Source organism: Bombus affinis, chromosome 15, assembly GCF_024516045.1.
Source record: "Bombus affinis isolate iyBomAffi1 chromosome 15, iyBomAffi1.2, whole genome shotgun sequence".
In the NCBI taxonomy this organism is placed as follows: Eukaryota; Metazoa; Arthropoda; class Insecta; order Hymenoptera; family Apidae; genus Bombus; species Bombus affinis.
In genome coordinates this window covers 4,215,485-4,230,848 of record NC_066358.1, presented here as the reverse complement: position 1 = coordinate 4,230,848, position 15,364 = coordinate 4,215,485, and the positions used below count along the sequence as shown (strand labels likewise).

Here is a 15,364-nt window from a genome sequence, read left to right as displayed (position 1 = left end):
TCTTATTACCTTCAATATTGCACATTCTTATAGATACAGATACACTTATAATGTATAAAATCTGCAACATATAAATGTTTTCATATAGTACGTGAAGATTCTAATGATTCGTTTAGTTATCAAGCTCATTTATGTGCAATACAGATAATTAGCTTTACTATTATATTTATATTCTATCTATATTTAACACAATAACCTTTTTAAGCAATCTCATATATGGTGCATTTATGAGAATAGCATATCGATGCATGTAAACAACTCTAATAGTAGTCTAATAATAAACAACTCTGATGCTTATATTAACACCACTTTACGTAAAGTAATATATAACATAGCATTTCTAAAGAATTCTAAAAAACAGAGAAACAAAGTAAAATCACCATTGTTTGTCCCATTGGCCTTCATTGTCCTATGGTCACCCAGATCATTCCATTGCACCGATCACCCACAATGTAGGAATCAGCACTTGGCAAAGAAAGGTCAATCTTCCTAGATACGTTTAACTCTCAATTAAATGAGATCACAAGAAGGTCACGTTTCAATTCCTGCATGTGTAACAACTCGAGTTTTCCTTAGAATTGAATTAAGGTTATGTGCCGGTAACCTAACCTATAGTGCGGTTAGAACGCGTTTCGCGAGTCCCACCGACGGCGAGGGGACTTAAAGCGCACGAAGCACGATTCACGATACTTTTCAGGAGTCCGGATTTGAAGTCTGTCGATGCACTGTTTCATCGAAAACTGTGAAAGCTGCGAATAACAATGGGCACCTGTACGGTCGCGTTGCCGGCATTTTCATGCTGATTTTCGACCTGTTTCAAGACGTTCCACCAAGTTTCGAGTCGAGATCCAGGCGCGCACCCACTGTTAGGCGCGTGCACAGGTCCGACATCACACTAATCTTCATTCATTTTCTCGTCACATTGCAAAAAATTCACGATCGTCCAAACACAAATGACTCGGTGCAAGAGAGAGAGAGAGAGAGAGAGAGAGAGAGAGAGAGAGAGAGAGAAGAGGCAAGCGCGAATAAACACCACCAGAGTCAACAGACGACCCTTGCCAGGGACGTAGCGTGCAGGTGGCGCCACAGCATTCGTATTCGTATTCGTATTCGTATTTACTGAAGGTTTTTAACCACGCATTAATTCACATCGAACGAATCGTAATAATTCTCCGTAACCGTTAGAAAGATCGAATTTTTGTCTACCATACGTATACTTCATTGATTTAATTAACCATACGGTAAAGATACATGGTAAACACTGGACGAACGTGATTGTATCGACACAGACGTTCCGAAACGTCAAGTTTTAACTGTCAAGACAGGTTTCGCGAATGAAAATACAGGAAGCCTGTGAGGAACGCGTGACGGCACGAAAAAAAGTCACTAGTCTCCAGCACTTTCACTCGCGATTTGTCACTCACACGTGCACCGTTCGCGACGACTCGAGGAAATACACGTACGCACGTGCGCCAGGGGTGTAGCTAGTCGACACACGCACCTAGTAGTAAACTAGACTAGCTGCTCCCTCAACAGACCACGTGTTCAGTATTCACTGTCCCTCCTAACTGCCCGCGCCCGGATGTCAACTGGATTTCTTCCTCGGTCGTAGCCAATAATTGTTATCCGATACATAAAAATCGGACGACGCTGCCATTTTTAACAGACTGGCTGCATGAGCCGACGCGGCAGCAACGACTGCCTCACACCCCGCCCAAACACACTGAAAGCACACCCCATCAAGGCATACGCAGCAACTCCGTAGTGCAGCTCGTCTTTTCTGCGCCGTTTGCCTTGTGCCTTTAGATGCCAGTCGAAAAATCGTTCGGCCGCTAGACACGCGTGTTTCGTCGGCTATTAGCCACGCTTTCTCTCGATCCTCGGAGTTAAACCGTCGCCTAAGTAATCCAGTCGTATTGATTCTAAGCCGCGCGCTACCTTCGCGTAATTACACGGCTGATATTCCTTGCGCGTGCACCCGAAACTATTCACCGATTTTTCCCTAGACGCGACCGTTCTTGCCGGCTCTACGCCAATGCGCCGCACTCCTCTACGCTTCGTTCCTTCTTCCTCGGTTTCTCTGAATGTCTCTTCTGCGTCTATCAGTGAACCGCGCGATTCATTCAAATCCTTGAGAGGTATCACTCTGACCGGCTGTAATTTCCGATCGATTAATCAAGAGGAAACTTTGGCAACGCGGTGTCGCCTGTTGCATGCGAGTAACACAGTGTGTACAGGACGTGCAGTAACGTAATCGCCTTGATTTGTAAACAACATGAGATGCCGGCTCAGTTCGTAAAGAGCGATGCACCAAAGCGAGCCAAGTTAGGTGAGAAAACAATCACACGCAACAACGGAACGACCAGCCAACACGCATCCTCCAAAGCACTACTCTCCCGCTCGCTATTATTTATCACACTTCCTCCCTTCGATATTCAATCAAACGTTTCTCTGCCCCCCGCTGCGGCAAATTAGAAACCGACGCGACGTGAAGAAACACCACACACACGATGCGTTTCTTTAATCCTCCTCCTCCGTTGGCGCACCGTTTCCGCGAACACTCGAAAGTTAACTCTCGTAACTTTCTGCGTGCAGCACAGCCAGAAAGCGTGGCGCACAAAGAACACACGTCACCAAGCAAGGATATCGAGGAGCGATCGAGCACGAAAGACGATTACGGGAAACACACGCGTCATTCGCTGCTTATTCATGGACGATTCACGACGTGGTGGCGTGGCTCGGCCAAACGATTACAAAGAATGGAAAAAAGAAAAATAGGCTGAACGTCAACTATGACTCGAAGGTGCGAGAAAAAAACGTGTAGAATTGAAACGAAATTTGTCCACCGTCAGCGTGATATCGTTTCCCGAGAACTAAAACCACGATCCGAATGCCCGAGACGTTGTGTAAAACATGCAAGACGACGCGAGAAGGCAGCTGTTCCACGTGGAGCGTCGCCCACGGATGCGTACGGCCCTGCGCCGAGAGCTAAACCCCCGACCGCAACGGGACTGCGCCTCGCCACAGTTACTCTTTTCTGTCACCGCCACCACTGCCGCCGACGCCGCACTCGCCACTTTTACACAACGAAAAAATGTTTCATGTTTCTAGCGGAAAGCGACGATCGAACAGTTTCCTAATCATCTTTATTCGCGTATGAAATTCTAATCAATCGCAGAACCAAGAGAAAAGAAAATGAAAAGGAAGATAACTGTAAAGAAGGGATGTTTTTCGCGCGTGGAATGGCGCAGCGGCCGCCACATTTTTTCTCACTCCTCGTCGTTTCAAAGTCCCTCCCGTCGCGGGGGACTCAACACTCGCCGGTTGACAGTGTCACCCTAAAAATCAATAAGGGGTTCACCCTCGACCCTGCCCACCCTCTTCCTCCTCCTGCACCTTTCTCCACCTCCTCCTCCTCCTCTTCGTCCTCCTCTTTCTATTCCTCCTCCACCTCCGCCTCTTTACTCTCTGCGTTTATCCCAGGAACGTATAGCGGGGGTCGATGGGTTGGCGAGGTTATGCTGGTCAGACGACTAGTCATTTTATTAGGCGGTGATACGACGCCAGGAGGCCTGCTAACCTTCAAACGCCGCGTTTAAGCGGTTTGCGTTTAAGATGGCTTTCCTTCCTATTACCTTTCCAAAATTTATCTCTTTCACTTAAGCTGACTCGTGAAAGCATTCGAAAATTGTTATGTTTTTATTGTATCTGTTATATAGAACATTTTGAAATTTCATTAGCATCGTAATGAGACAAGACTATCATAATTATATTGGTAAAATCTGAAATCATTCTGAAAATGTATATAGAATTTGCGAGATATATATTCAGAGAAAGTTTCTATAAAAAGAAGATATATTTCCTTTTATGTTCTTCAGAGTAAAAAATTTTACCATTTGCTTTGTATTATTGTAATAATTTTCAACGTTTCAAATATTGTTCTAATAAATAACTACGAGCTTAGTTTATATAAGTTTTTCTTCTCTAATTGTAAGAAGGATTTTTAGACAAAGAGAATAGGTTGGTGTTTCGCATCAAGAATATTGAGAACTGCTGGACGCATCCAGGCAGAACTTAACTGCATTTACGTCTCTAAGCAACGAGCGTTCATTTTTCCATCCTTTTCGTAAATGCAACCGCGTCTGGCGTCGCGACACCCAACCGCGTTATGCTTCCTTGTTCCCTGGCGAGTCGTTCGAATAGAAAGGCGGCATCAACGGGAAACTATGCCGACCTACCTCACCACCAAGTTGAACTACCAGAAAACGGAGAAGATTAGTTCACGAAGCCGGAAGTTATCTGGACCGGAGCACTTTCTAAAATTTTACGAGGCTGAATCGTTGCTTCGGCTATTTATTACTATTATCAGCAACTGACACCAATTCGCCTGGGACGTGAAATAGATCGAACAGTTACATAACTTTGGGGAAAGCAGAAGTTTCAGCTTGCTATACTTAACAGAATATTACACGGCAAATATTACAATCTACTCTTTGATAGTTCGTATTATATCCTTTCTCTCATGTTACCCTCGGACATTTACCGTAATAAAATCAACAAGCAAACCGAGACAATAGCTTAAAATCACTAACAGAAGTTTCTGTTCAAAATCTTTAACATTCATCGAGTATCGTATTATTTCAAAAAATTGAGATCTAACTATTTACTTAACGTGAAACCTACCTGTTAAAAATATGCTGCTCAGTTCCATCCTTTCCGTGTTCCATCATGATCCGTTATTTTCACTTGTTTCTTGATTCATCGATTTATTCGAATCTTCAAAGGCGAGAAATCACTATGTAGCGGAGAACTAGAGCGTTCGACTTTTTAGCCGTGAGCGGAGGCGAAATCCCGAAGAAAGTTTTCTACCGATAAACGTTCGAAGGTCACGGCTGTCAGACGAGAGAACCACGGGCATAAGAGTACGCTTGGCTCGCTGTCACGCGAACAACGCTCGCACACTGTATGTCAGTACGCATCTCGATGTCTATCTGTCGGTGAAGGCACAATTCGATAACCCGCGATTCGGGGTCAGTATGGCCGCCTTTTATATCCCGGAGACGTTGAAAAGTCGTCTTCAGTGACAGTTGATGTGTCGTCGAACGAAGAACACGCGGGCTCCGGAAAACAGCTTTGCGACCGTGCTTCGTTAACGAGGCCAGCTTTTCACGCGAAGCTCAATGAGCGATATACACAACGATACACGACTGTAATGAGGCCTTGAATGACCGTGGATAGAGTCAGATGTATTCGAAAAAGTGCTCATATTTTTTCTTCTTTTTCCTGTTTGCATTAAATGCAAGCTTTTGGACGTAAACGTTGAGCTGCATCGTTATGCGATGAAATAGCGTAAAAGCGGACTTAAGTTTCTAAGTTCGTTACTGCGTGTGTGTTTGTGTGTGTATGTTCATCAAATGTGCGAGACAAAATGCATGAAAGTTTTAAATGAAAATTGCAAATGATACGCCGACGAAGTTCTCGTACTCAGTATAAGAATAAATTTCTTTTAGCGTTCTTCCAGGCTTTTTAGTCATTTGTACTTTTTCTGCATCTTTAATTAAAGATTACAGGAGAAGAACAAGATAAGTGAAATTTCCTACCTTTCACAGGGAAGCCGTTCTAAAATCCAATAGCTTAACCAATCAATCTTACACTATCGAAATTGTCTTTTTATTTGGCTTTAGAGCTAAACATATGTTCCTCAGAAAATGAAGAAAAATGTGCTCATCGTGTTTTTTTCCTGTGTTATTCTATTAATAAGAAATACAAATGAAATGATATTTAGCTGTACGAATCAGACCGTACAGATACAATTCTCCAGGTTGTAACCGGTGGTGATTGGGAAACATTTTTTTTTTCCAATATTCTCATTCTCTTTGTGTGTAACCAATGAGAGAGAAGTCTCAGGCCGCGAAAACTCATCCGTTGTGGCACTTCGATTTTTCCCCGACCCCGTGATAACTTTTTCCCGCAAACCATACGGAAATATCCGCCGCGAACGCGTGGCAAGCCACGAGGTGAATGACAGTTGCGGACAGTTCGTACACAAGCACGTTCCACTGACCCTGGGTTGAAACGATTCGAACGAGCTCGGAAACAACCGACCCTTGCTTGCACGTGCTCTCTCTCCCGTGGACTTTCTGTACTTTTGGTCGACGCTGTTCCCCGACTAGAACTGTCCGAAGAAAGCCGCACACCGTTCACGGAGATATTAGGATAAGTTTCATTCATACAAACTTTGGAACAAATCTCGACCTTCGGAAACCGTGACGGTGCGAAGTCTACGAGCGGCGTTCGGACTCAAGCAAACTGAATTTAATTTCCATTAAACTCGCAAGTTTATTATATGGATGAAGAATTTCTTCCAGGTTAACGAGTTTAAATGTCCTGATAAAATTTTGCTCTTTTGATAATAAATTGTAAGGCCGTGATTTCTCATTTGTTTTGTTGTATTTCATGATACACAAAACTTAGCCTATGATATACTTAACGAGAACAAAGTTAGATCTATATGAAGGGCGCATAGAGGAATATTTCAGTTTTTGTTTGATCTTTTAATTTTCATGTTATTTGTTAGCTATGATAGTTGGAAAGGGAACAACTTGTTACATTCCAAGATATATACAAATCTTTTAAAAATAGATGAACAGATTATTGAATTTAAAAATTGCTTATCATATTTATCTCTGTGATGATCACATGTGACGTTAGCTCAAAATCGAGGAAGAAAACAAGATTGTGAATAGGATAGTTTTGGTAATATGGCTCTAATTACTGAATTCTAGGATTGTTCCTTTATTTGTAAAGATAAGGTATAATTGTGCAAAGAAATAAGATTGCGAATAGGATAGTATAAAGACCATAACTCAGAACATCAGGAGACCCGAACACAAAGGGAAACTTTCGAAAATATCGGCGAAAAGTTTGAAAAGTATCGCGACTGTTCGTGGATTGTTCGCAGCTGTTCCTAAGTGGACTCGGAAGCTTCGGAGTTCATGGCACACAGAAACAAGTTGGATCTGCGGAAAGGCACGAAGGGAAGGCCAGAAGAGCAAGTTCGTGGTTGGCTGGAGCGGGGTGGCATGAGGAGGTAGATGAGAACGAAGCACGGAGGGAGAAGCTACGTACGAAAGAGAGAGGGAGAATAGGTCGATACGGTAAACTATTGTCTGGTGGGTGAAGTGTTCACGAGAACTGGGCGGAAGACAGCTTTGCGCTGGTTACGTGCATTCTCTGCTTCGCATGAAACGCGAAGATATGACATGCTCGTCACCGCAACGATGTTCAAGCGCGTCCAAGAAACCCCGCACCTCCATCTACGCCCGCGTAACCTTTTGCGCCTGGTCCCTCGATCGATACTGGTGCACGAATCGAATCGTTCTACGCGTTATTACCGACCGAGAATACGCTGCAATATTGTCCGTGATTTAATTCGTTTTGTCTTCTATTTTCTCTAAAGGGCTATTTCTCATGATTTAATTATCCCATTTTATTGATCGTTAAATCTCAGTAACGTCCTACGTACGTATTTTTATAAAAATTGGTGCTGCATTGCAAGAATAAAAGTGAAATAAAAATTGGTTTTTAAAATGGAAACGTGATATTTCTACGCAGTACTATTGCAGATATGTTTTGAATGAAGATTTGATATTTACCTGAAGAGTGGTTAACAGCGAAAAACAGTTTCATTTCTTCTAATAAATTAAATCGACGCACTTAAAATTAGTATCGTTTATCCTACACTTTTAATTTATTGAAAGAATTTTTTCTATTTTTCCAAAGTCCAGAATCTTTTAAATAATATATCAAATCAAAATACTAGTTACGTATATAGATATTTTGTTGTGTTTAATAATCAAAGAAATTTCCGTATTTGTTCCCTAATAAGGAAACAATTAGATCGCCCCTACTTAATTTATGAAGGTTCGATAGCGTGCAGCGACGCCCTCTACAATCGAATCGTTTGGCGGGAGTATCGAAGAAATTGCGATAATCGCAGTACAAAATTCGTTATGAAACTAGTAAGTCGAAGTAGAGTGAAGTAGTGAATTTTCGTGAAGTGCGAATGCGAATTTTCGAGAATTTCGTCTCTGATCTGCAGATTTGTGCAAGTATACTACGTACACAAAGGCAGTTTGGCGTGCAGCAGTGCGCAACAATCCTACATCGAAGTGTGTTTGCCGATTGTCATCGGGGGATGGAGAGGTAAACACAATTCCACCCTACCACCTTGTTCTATTCGCTACGTGTACAATCTATACATATCTGTGTGTTCGTCTAGGTACATTGACAGCAACGCTGATGTGGGTTTCGATCGTGAAACCACTGACTAAATATGGAATAAACCTGATATTATATGGGTTTTCGTATTTCGCGTTCTGAAATTTCGATCTCGAAAGAGATTGGATTATTTCTTACGATCTGTGCGACTCATTTTATATGTGAAGCATATTTAATTCAATCATCGAGAACAATAAAAGTGGACTTGGCACCTTACGGAACATCGCGTCACATGTTCTGTAATACCGACCATTCAGAGGTTTTATTACGCCCTCTACAATTTATAACGTTGGATAGAGTGTAATTAGTCCGTTTGTCCATATATTTAAACGAAATTTTAATTAGTGGGCAATTAAATAAACTTCTTCTAATTGGATTGATTTATCTGAACTTGAATGACTACTATGAACGAGAAATCGTAAGTAATAAGGAGAACCAGTAAGCTCGTATTATACGGACTTCAGTTATATGAACTACTTGTCCTGCAGCAGATTCAAATAAACGGAATGTCGGAATATTTTATGCTCAATACAAACACGAAAATGAATAAAATTAGAGATATTGGCAATGTACTGTGGTTATCGGTGGACAAAATAAACGTAACATGAAATACTTTCCTGTATCCCACAATTTAAAGGTTTGTATGTAATTATGAAATCGTACATTATTGTTGTAGAGAATATAAAGAATTCTATCCATCTATGTGATACGCGTTCATAATACGCATTTGCACAGATTGAATTAACGGTAGATTAAAATAGTAATTTTGTACTTGATAGAAGATGCTTCAATGCTGTGTACTTTGTATGTAATAAGACCATGTGAAACTAACCTTTATGCCGACCACCGATAATTAACATTCGAATTAAATGCGGAAGTTAACTAATAAATTCATGCTTTACGAAAAAAAAATTTGTTACGATTGAATCTTCTACTGAATGTGATATGTAAATCTTCGTTCTAATCTCTTATGTAAATTTGAATCTATTAATGAAACGATCTGATGATTTTTGAAAACATACATGCGTAATTAAAAGGATGGTATTATAATTATGCTCTTTTCTGTGGAATTTGTGTATATAATATTGAAATAGTAAAATATGAGATAGTAAGGTTATGTCGAGTAAAAATAATCAGTAGGGAAAACAGAGTAGAAATGATTTTGTGAGGCAGAACTTTCTGCGTCTACCATTACCGAACTGGTTAAACAGGTTATCAGTTTATAGCCACCGTAAAGACATTTTAAATTTCGCGGCACATGCTCGTGCATTCCGCGCCATTATCTTTTTTGTCTCATTTTAGTCATTCGCTGAGTTCACAGCACTGCGTAGAGGATATGTTCGAGGTAAATATATAAATCGAAAGTATTCTTATCGCTTCTATTTTTTACATAGATTTTTCCGAGTATTTTTATATTTTGTGTAAGAGATCTTTATTTAGAATAATTATTTAGAGATCATAAAAGTGTTATTAATACTTACTAGTCAATGCTTCAGTTATCATCATTTTGAGCATGAGATCGTCGGTTTTTATTATTAGATAGAGCAATGGAAATATGCATTTTATGCATCAAATCAAAAGCAAGCACGTTTCAATTGGTTTCGAGTTTCAAATCGTTTTATTTTAAACTTCAAATAAAAATTTAGACGTTTTAAATAAAAAATGTCAAATATTATAACTTTTAAAGGGAGAAACACGTTCACTTGCTTGAATTCTGTCAATAACGAATTCATTCGTAGTAGATATTTTATTTCCAAGTTAGGAACTGAAATGCCCATATAATAAAAAATATTTGTATCGTAATAATAATTATTATTAAATTGGGAAACGAGGGTTACGCTAAAAAGTCACTGCTAAGTATACAAAATGAAGAAAAACTCGCAAAAGAAAAACAAAAAACGAATATAGACTTTCTTTTTTTCTTTTTTTTTTTTTTTTTTTTTGAATATTAATCGTTCTCTAATTTTTGCTCTGTATTCGCATTCATACATTCTTATCTCATCGCGCGTCTTTGAAGTCTCTTTCATTTGCTTTTTTTTTTGTTTCTCCCTCTCACATACATACGTACATTCTTTCAAGTTTCTTCTCTCTTTATCGCTCACGCACTATAATTCGAGATTAAAACATCCACGGTAACAAAACAAAAAGAAATTACATAAAATCTCCCCTATGGAATTTTGCACTTCTTTCCTTTCATTTAAACTTTCTTCTACATTCTTATAGTCTTTCTAGTTGATAAAGGGCTCGTTAAAAGCACATACAAACGACCGTTGTTATCGTTCGATTTTGAAAGTCATTATCTAAGCAGTTTTATGGCACGTATTCTCGTACAAGCCCTTCCTTTTACTTTTCTTTCTTTTTTTTTTTTTTTATTCTCTGTTCCGAGAAAAAGAAAACTTTTTCCTTTTCTTCATACCACTTCTTCCAATTCGTTTAGCCATTGTTAAATGAATTTCGCGGAATTATATCGTAATCGCAACAATAACGGATCTGCTTTTGATATATACATACACTCTGAAATCAGAAGTCTTTTTACCTTCGAAATACGGTTTATCAGACTTGGACGTGAAGAAGGTCTGTCTTAGATCGTATTTCTTTCGGAATACGTCAACGATCTTTGTCGATTCCCGACGGTTTTCCTTCGTAAAAGCTCAAAAAAGAAAAAAAAACAAGAACTTTTTCTTACAAATACCTTGCAACATAGCACCATTAGAACAAGAGAAGCGTTTCAAGGCAAATCTAATAAAAAGATTATTTTTTATATAAAAAAAATAATTCGTGCTCCTTTTATGCTACGATGATAATAGAATCAATTGAAGTAAAAAAAGAAAAGAAAAGAAAAATGATTTCTACTTTTCGGCGCGTCGGGCGTAGCTTGAAGACCTTTCAAAAAACCGCGATCGTAAATTCCAACAACGCTCACCATTTCACTCTTGTTTCGTAAAAGAACTTCCAAACATGAACAACTTATAGTTGAAAGACATCGATATAGAAATCTGATTTTGCTAGAATGGTCAGGCGAGGACCTTTTACACTCTTGTACGTTTTAGGGGTACGAATGTTTTTTTTAACATTATCTGATATTTTATTTTTGTTTTTTTTCCTTTATCAGAGTATCCTAAAACGAACAAATTCTATTAATATGTCTACATTTAACATGGATATACCATCGGTACTTTTTTTCTTTTCTTCAGAACTTTGGTGGCCCGCGATGTTCGATCGCTTTCGGCAGCGATCACGCGTATTTAATCAGTCAATTATGCGATGGTGCTCCTTAATTGGAATTTAAAATAAAAGATTCGCATGCTTCTTTTTCCTTTTTCTCTCTGATTTGTTATTTTTCACGAGCAATCTCTCTGTCAATAAAAAATGAAAACATTTCCTTTTTTTTATCTACGCTTTCGTTTCGTTATAGTTCAATGTACAAGAGATTTTCTAGAAGTATTCTGCAAAATATTGCGTTGCACCCTAATAAGAATATATTTATATATATGCAGCGATACGACTATCGTTGGCCACACAAATAAGACAGCCTGTACATTTACTAAATCTTAACGCACTTACGTAATATTGAAAGATATAATGCAGGGAATTTATCTAGCTTAACGAATACGTGATTATATACAATATATACATATCTCGTTGCTATAACATCGCTTGCGTGCACTTATTTGTTAGAGCTGACTACAGATTAGTGTGTATGGTGATAGTGTGTACGTGTCAATACAATGAAAATTGTCTAAACTTACACAGTAGAATAGGGTTCTCGCGATCGTTACTACGTAAGATTTATCGTTATACAATAAACAATTATACATTCTGGCGATCCGTCGGTTAAAGATCTCGCATATACACATATATGTAATATACATGTATATGTATTTATATATATTTCTTTATTTATTTATATATTTATTTAGTTATCACATCGCACGTTCGAAATTAAGAAATTTGGACTCATAATGGAGAATTGAATTAATCTCCTGAAAAAATTTGCATTTTCGCGGAAAGATATAAAAAAATGAACGTAAAATAGTCATTGAATTTCTTAATTGATTATTCCTAGCATTTGACCGTTACGGATGTACATTTAAACTTTGCGAAGAATGAACGTTGAAAGAATTGTTTTATCGAATGAAGAACAGTCAACTGCATTCATCCATTTCTAATATTGAGTTCAGTATTTTTCTTTCTTCTTAATCCTTTTTTTTTTTGCTTTTTTTCTTCTTTCCCTTTAATCGTTATCACAGTGTTTTAGTACGTTTTTCTTAATTAATATCGAATATCCTCTCGAATATATATAAAAATTAAAATAAGACCGAAACATCGTTTCATCGATTTCCATTTACAATGAAGTTATCTCGTTATTATTGTTACATATAAAAAATTATTACCTAATTTATTGCATGATATATGCATGTACACACTTATTTCACTGTATGCACCTATTTTTCGTTTGTGGTTCGAACTTCGTTCGATCTCCTCTTTTTTTATTTTTTTACGTTCGATCGACACTGTATTATTCTTCCTATATCGTTACAATTAAATATTTAGAATATTATTCAAAACGACAGTGTATTTTTAAATGATCGTCGGAAAATGCTTAAACGATAACATAAATACACATTCTTCTATCGCGATTTAAGTTTATTCGCTGAATGTCTTTATTATTTATTGACAATTACGAGGAAATTCCTCATCGAGTAATTTCAGTGAAAATAGAATTCGAAGCGAGGAATCCGACGGATCTTTGTCTCTAGAAATGAAACCGATATTCATTACACATCGGAAACCCTAGATGAGATCCCATTGTCTACTTAGACGTTGGAGCAGCTGGCTGATGCTGCCCCGCCATCCCCAGTCTTGGTTGCGAGGAAGCAAGTAATTCTTTATAGTACGCACTAAATTCCGGCGGTAAAAACGACGTGGCAGCCGTGGGCGGAATCGGCGGGGGAAATAAACCATTATAGAATGCGGAATAGTACATGGGGTCTAAAATCGGTAGGAACTTGCCGGGCGTGTTTGGCAGTTGTGGAAAGAAAGCTGGATTGTTTTGCGGTACCGTAGGTACATAACCAGAAGGTATACTCGGAACACTGTGTCGTCTTCCAGCTTCGGTTTGCCTCGGTTCCTGTGGCTGGTGTTGTTGTTGTTGCTGTTGTTGTTGAGCGATTAACGATTTATCGCCCTCGCTGATTCGACGCTGTTGCTGTTGATGTTGTTGATGTTGTTGATGTTGTTGATGCATATGTTGGTGCTGGTGATGATGCTGATGTTGAAGTGAATGGTGATGCTGATGCTGATGCTGCTCCTTACCACCGCTCATTTCTACGTTTTTTCTCCTATCGATCGTATTCTGTTGCTGAATCGTTGCCATTCTAGGATAATTTCCACTATTCAGGTGATTTAGATTAGGTACATTCGGTATAACAGGATGACTCGGCTTCCTAGGTGTGTAGGGTGAAACTGGTTCACTCCTCGTCGTGTACTTGCCGTTCAGGTGTTGCCTTCTTTGCACAGGTATCGCGCTATTTCTAGATGGACTCGATACCCGAACATGCGTCGGTGTGCTTAAGTGATTATTTTTTTGCTTAGGGTTTACGATCGTAATTTCTAAGTTATTCGAAGCCATCGTTCGACTGTCGAGTACGTTCTGGTAACCAGGGAAGGTACTTCGTTTCGAACAATCTGTTGGTTTCTCTTTAATCGACGAGTTCCTCATCTCCAAGTTTAATGGATTAGGCCTCGGCACTACAGGTACTTTCACTATTTCTAAGCTCGGCCTCGGAAACACCGGCTTGTTCGATTTTTGTGTTAAGTCGAGGACCCCGCCGTACACAGGGTCATTATTATTGTGTATCTGATGCGGCTGCAAACGATGCAGCGTGGAACGATACTTTGGAGGGATAGGAATCTCTTTCGGATCTCCGTAAACCATTTTTTCGTTGTGTGCGAATATCGACTTTGACTGTGTCACCTTGGGCGGAAATATCCTACCGTTAGGAACAATTGGCGGCACGAAACGATGATTTGCTTGATGCAACCCTGACGACGCTGGTGGCGGGACATTAGCATTCGCGTACAATTGTAGCAACGCGGCGTTATTAGAAGTACCAAGATTTATTACACGACTGTTCACCATATTATTATTATTCATCATAATATTATTATTGTTATTGTGATGAGCGGGATGTTGCTTGGTCGGCGTTTGTAACCGTGCTTGATGATGATGATGATGTTGATGCTCTTGAGGAGACGATAACATATGCCCTATGTCCGGCGTCACGGTGACGGAAATCAACTTAGGAATGGAATTAGGTGTGACTGGAAGAGGATACGATATTGGCGGTTTTTCTTCGGATTTCATTGTTGCTGGCGCAGGAGGATTGCTTTGAATCACGCTGGGTCGCGTATCCAAGTCAACGGCAGTAACTTCAAGACCACCCTCGCGAAGTATTTCCAATTTACGTTTCTTAAAACTGGGAATGATTATCTTATCCCTACTCGTGTCACTCTCCGTTTCAAGGTCAATCACTTCTGGTGATCTAGGAGGCACTATCGTCTTTTCCGCGAAAATTGACTTCTCGCCGAACAACGGTATGTTCTCCTTACCCTGAGCCAACAGGGTGGTTTGTTTAGGATCTAGTTTGATTTCTTTCATATCCTTCTCCGGCGGTGGTGTTAACGTTACCACCGTAGAAGCATTCGTTACCACTGTAGTTACCGGAAGACCCGGCGGTGAACACGACGGTGGAACTTGTTGCGATATCAGAGGACTGTTGAGCTGCCTCTCTAATACACTTTGACTTCCAGTACCATTCGTGGGTGTCGTAGAGGGTGTACTACTCGGCGTTGAAATTGACGTATTAGAAGAAGGTGGTGGACTTGGTAGTTGGATTGTTTGCTGGCTGGGCGATGGCGTACTATTGGCAATCATAGTATTTAACGATTTCAAGCGTTCTTGTTTCACTCGTACGCTACGCAGAGATGATGTCTTGCCAGTCTCCGTCTTCGGTTTTTCGCTCGAAAGGAACGGCTGTAAAGATAAATTTAATTATCATACCGCTCGTATTATTCAATGCAC

The 15,364-nt window shown here is 39.6% G+C and overlaps 2 protein-coding genes and 2 long non-coding RNA genes across 12 annotated transcripts in view; 2 read left to right on the top strand and 2 right to left on the bottom strand.

Annotated features, from left to right (window-relative positions):
- LOC126924938 (LIM domain-binding protein 2) overlaps nucleotides 1–4,903 on the bottom strand; it is a 134,482-nt gene extending 129,579 nt beyond the window's left edge. For 2 of the 3 annotated variants that reach the window (XM_050739987.1, XM_050739989.1), the window contains exon 1: nucleotides 4,684–4,903. In XM_050739987.1, coding sequence (XP_050595944.1) covers nucleotides 4,684–4,711 — 28 coding nt within the window. In that variant the 5' untranslated portion in view covers nucleotides 4,712–4,903. Of the gene's footprint in view, nucleotides 1–380; nucleotides 3,233–4,683 lie in introns of those variants that run through there. The other variant, XM_050739988.1, reaches the window with a different exon arrangement.
- A 21-nt stretch (nucleotides 4,904–4,924) lies between these two features.
- LOC126924983 (uncharacterized) lies at nucleotides 4,925–9,397 on the top strand. 3 transcript variants are annotated; one of them, XR_007713765.1, is made up of 4 exons: nucleotides 4,925–7,521; nucleotides 7,889–8,021; nucleotides 8,102–8,205; nucleotides 8,282–9,397. It is a non-coding gene; the product is annotated as an uncharacterized LOC126924983 (long non-coding RNA). The 3 variants fall into 3 exon arrangements; XR_007713764.1 differs by having other exon boundaries at nucleotides 5,241–8,021; nucleotides 8,282–8,698; nucleotides 8,769–9,397; XR_007713763.1 differs by having other exon boundaries at nucleotides 5,241–8,021.
- Nucleotides 9,398–9,580: 183 nt separating this feature from the next.
- Nucleotides 9,581–15,364, top strand: part of LOC126924985 (uncharacterized) — a 35,830-nt gene continuing 30,046 nt past the window's right edge. The window contains exon 1 of the long non-coding RNA XR_007713767.1: nucleotides 9,581–9,625. This is a non-coding gene — a long non-coding RNA (uncharacterized LOC126924985). The remainder of the gene's footprint in view (nucleotides 9,626–15,364) is intronic.
- The window catches only part of LOC126924922 (mastermind-like domain-containing protein 1), a 172,081-nt gene continuing 167,338 nt past the window's right edge, over nucleotides 10,622–15,364 (bottom strand). For all 5 annotated transcript variants that reach the window (XM_050739922.1, XM_050739921.1, XM_050739919.1 and 2 more), the window contains one exon: nucleotides 10,622–15,316. In XM_050739922.1, the coding sequence (XP_050595879.1) occupies nucleotides 13,094–15,316 (2,223 nt within the window). In that variant the 3' untranslated portion in view covers nucleotides 10,622–13,093. The remainder of the gene's footprint in view (nucleotides 15,317–15,364) is intronic.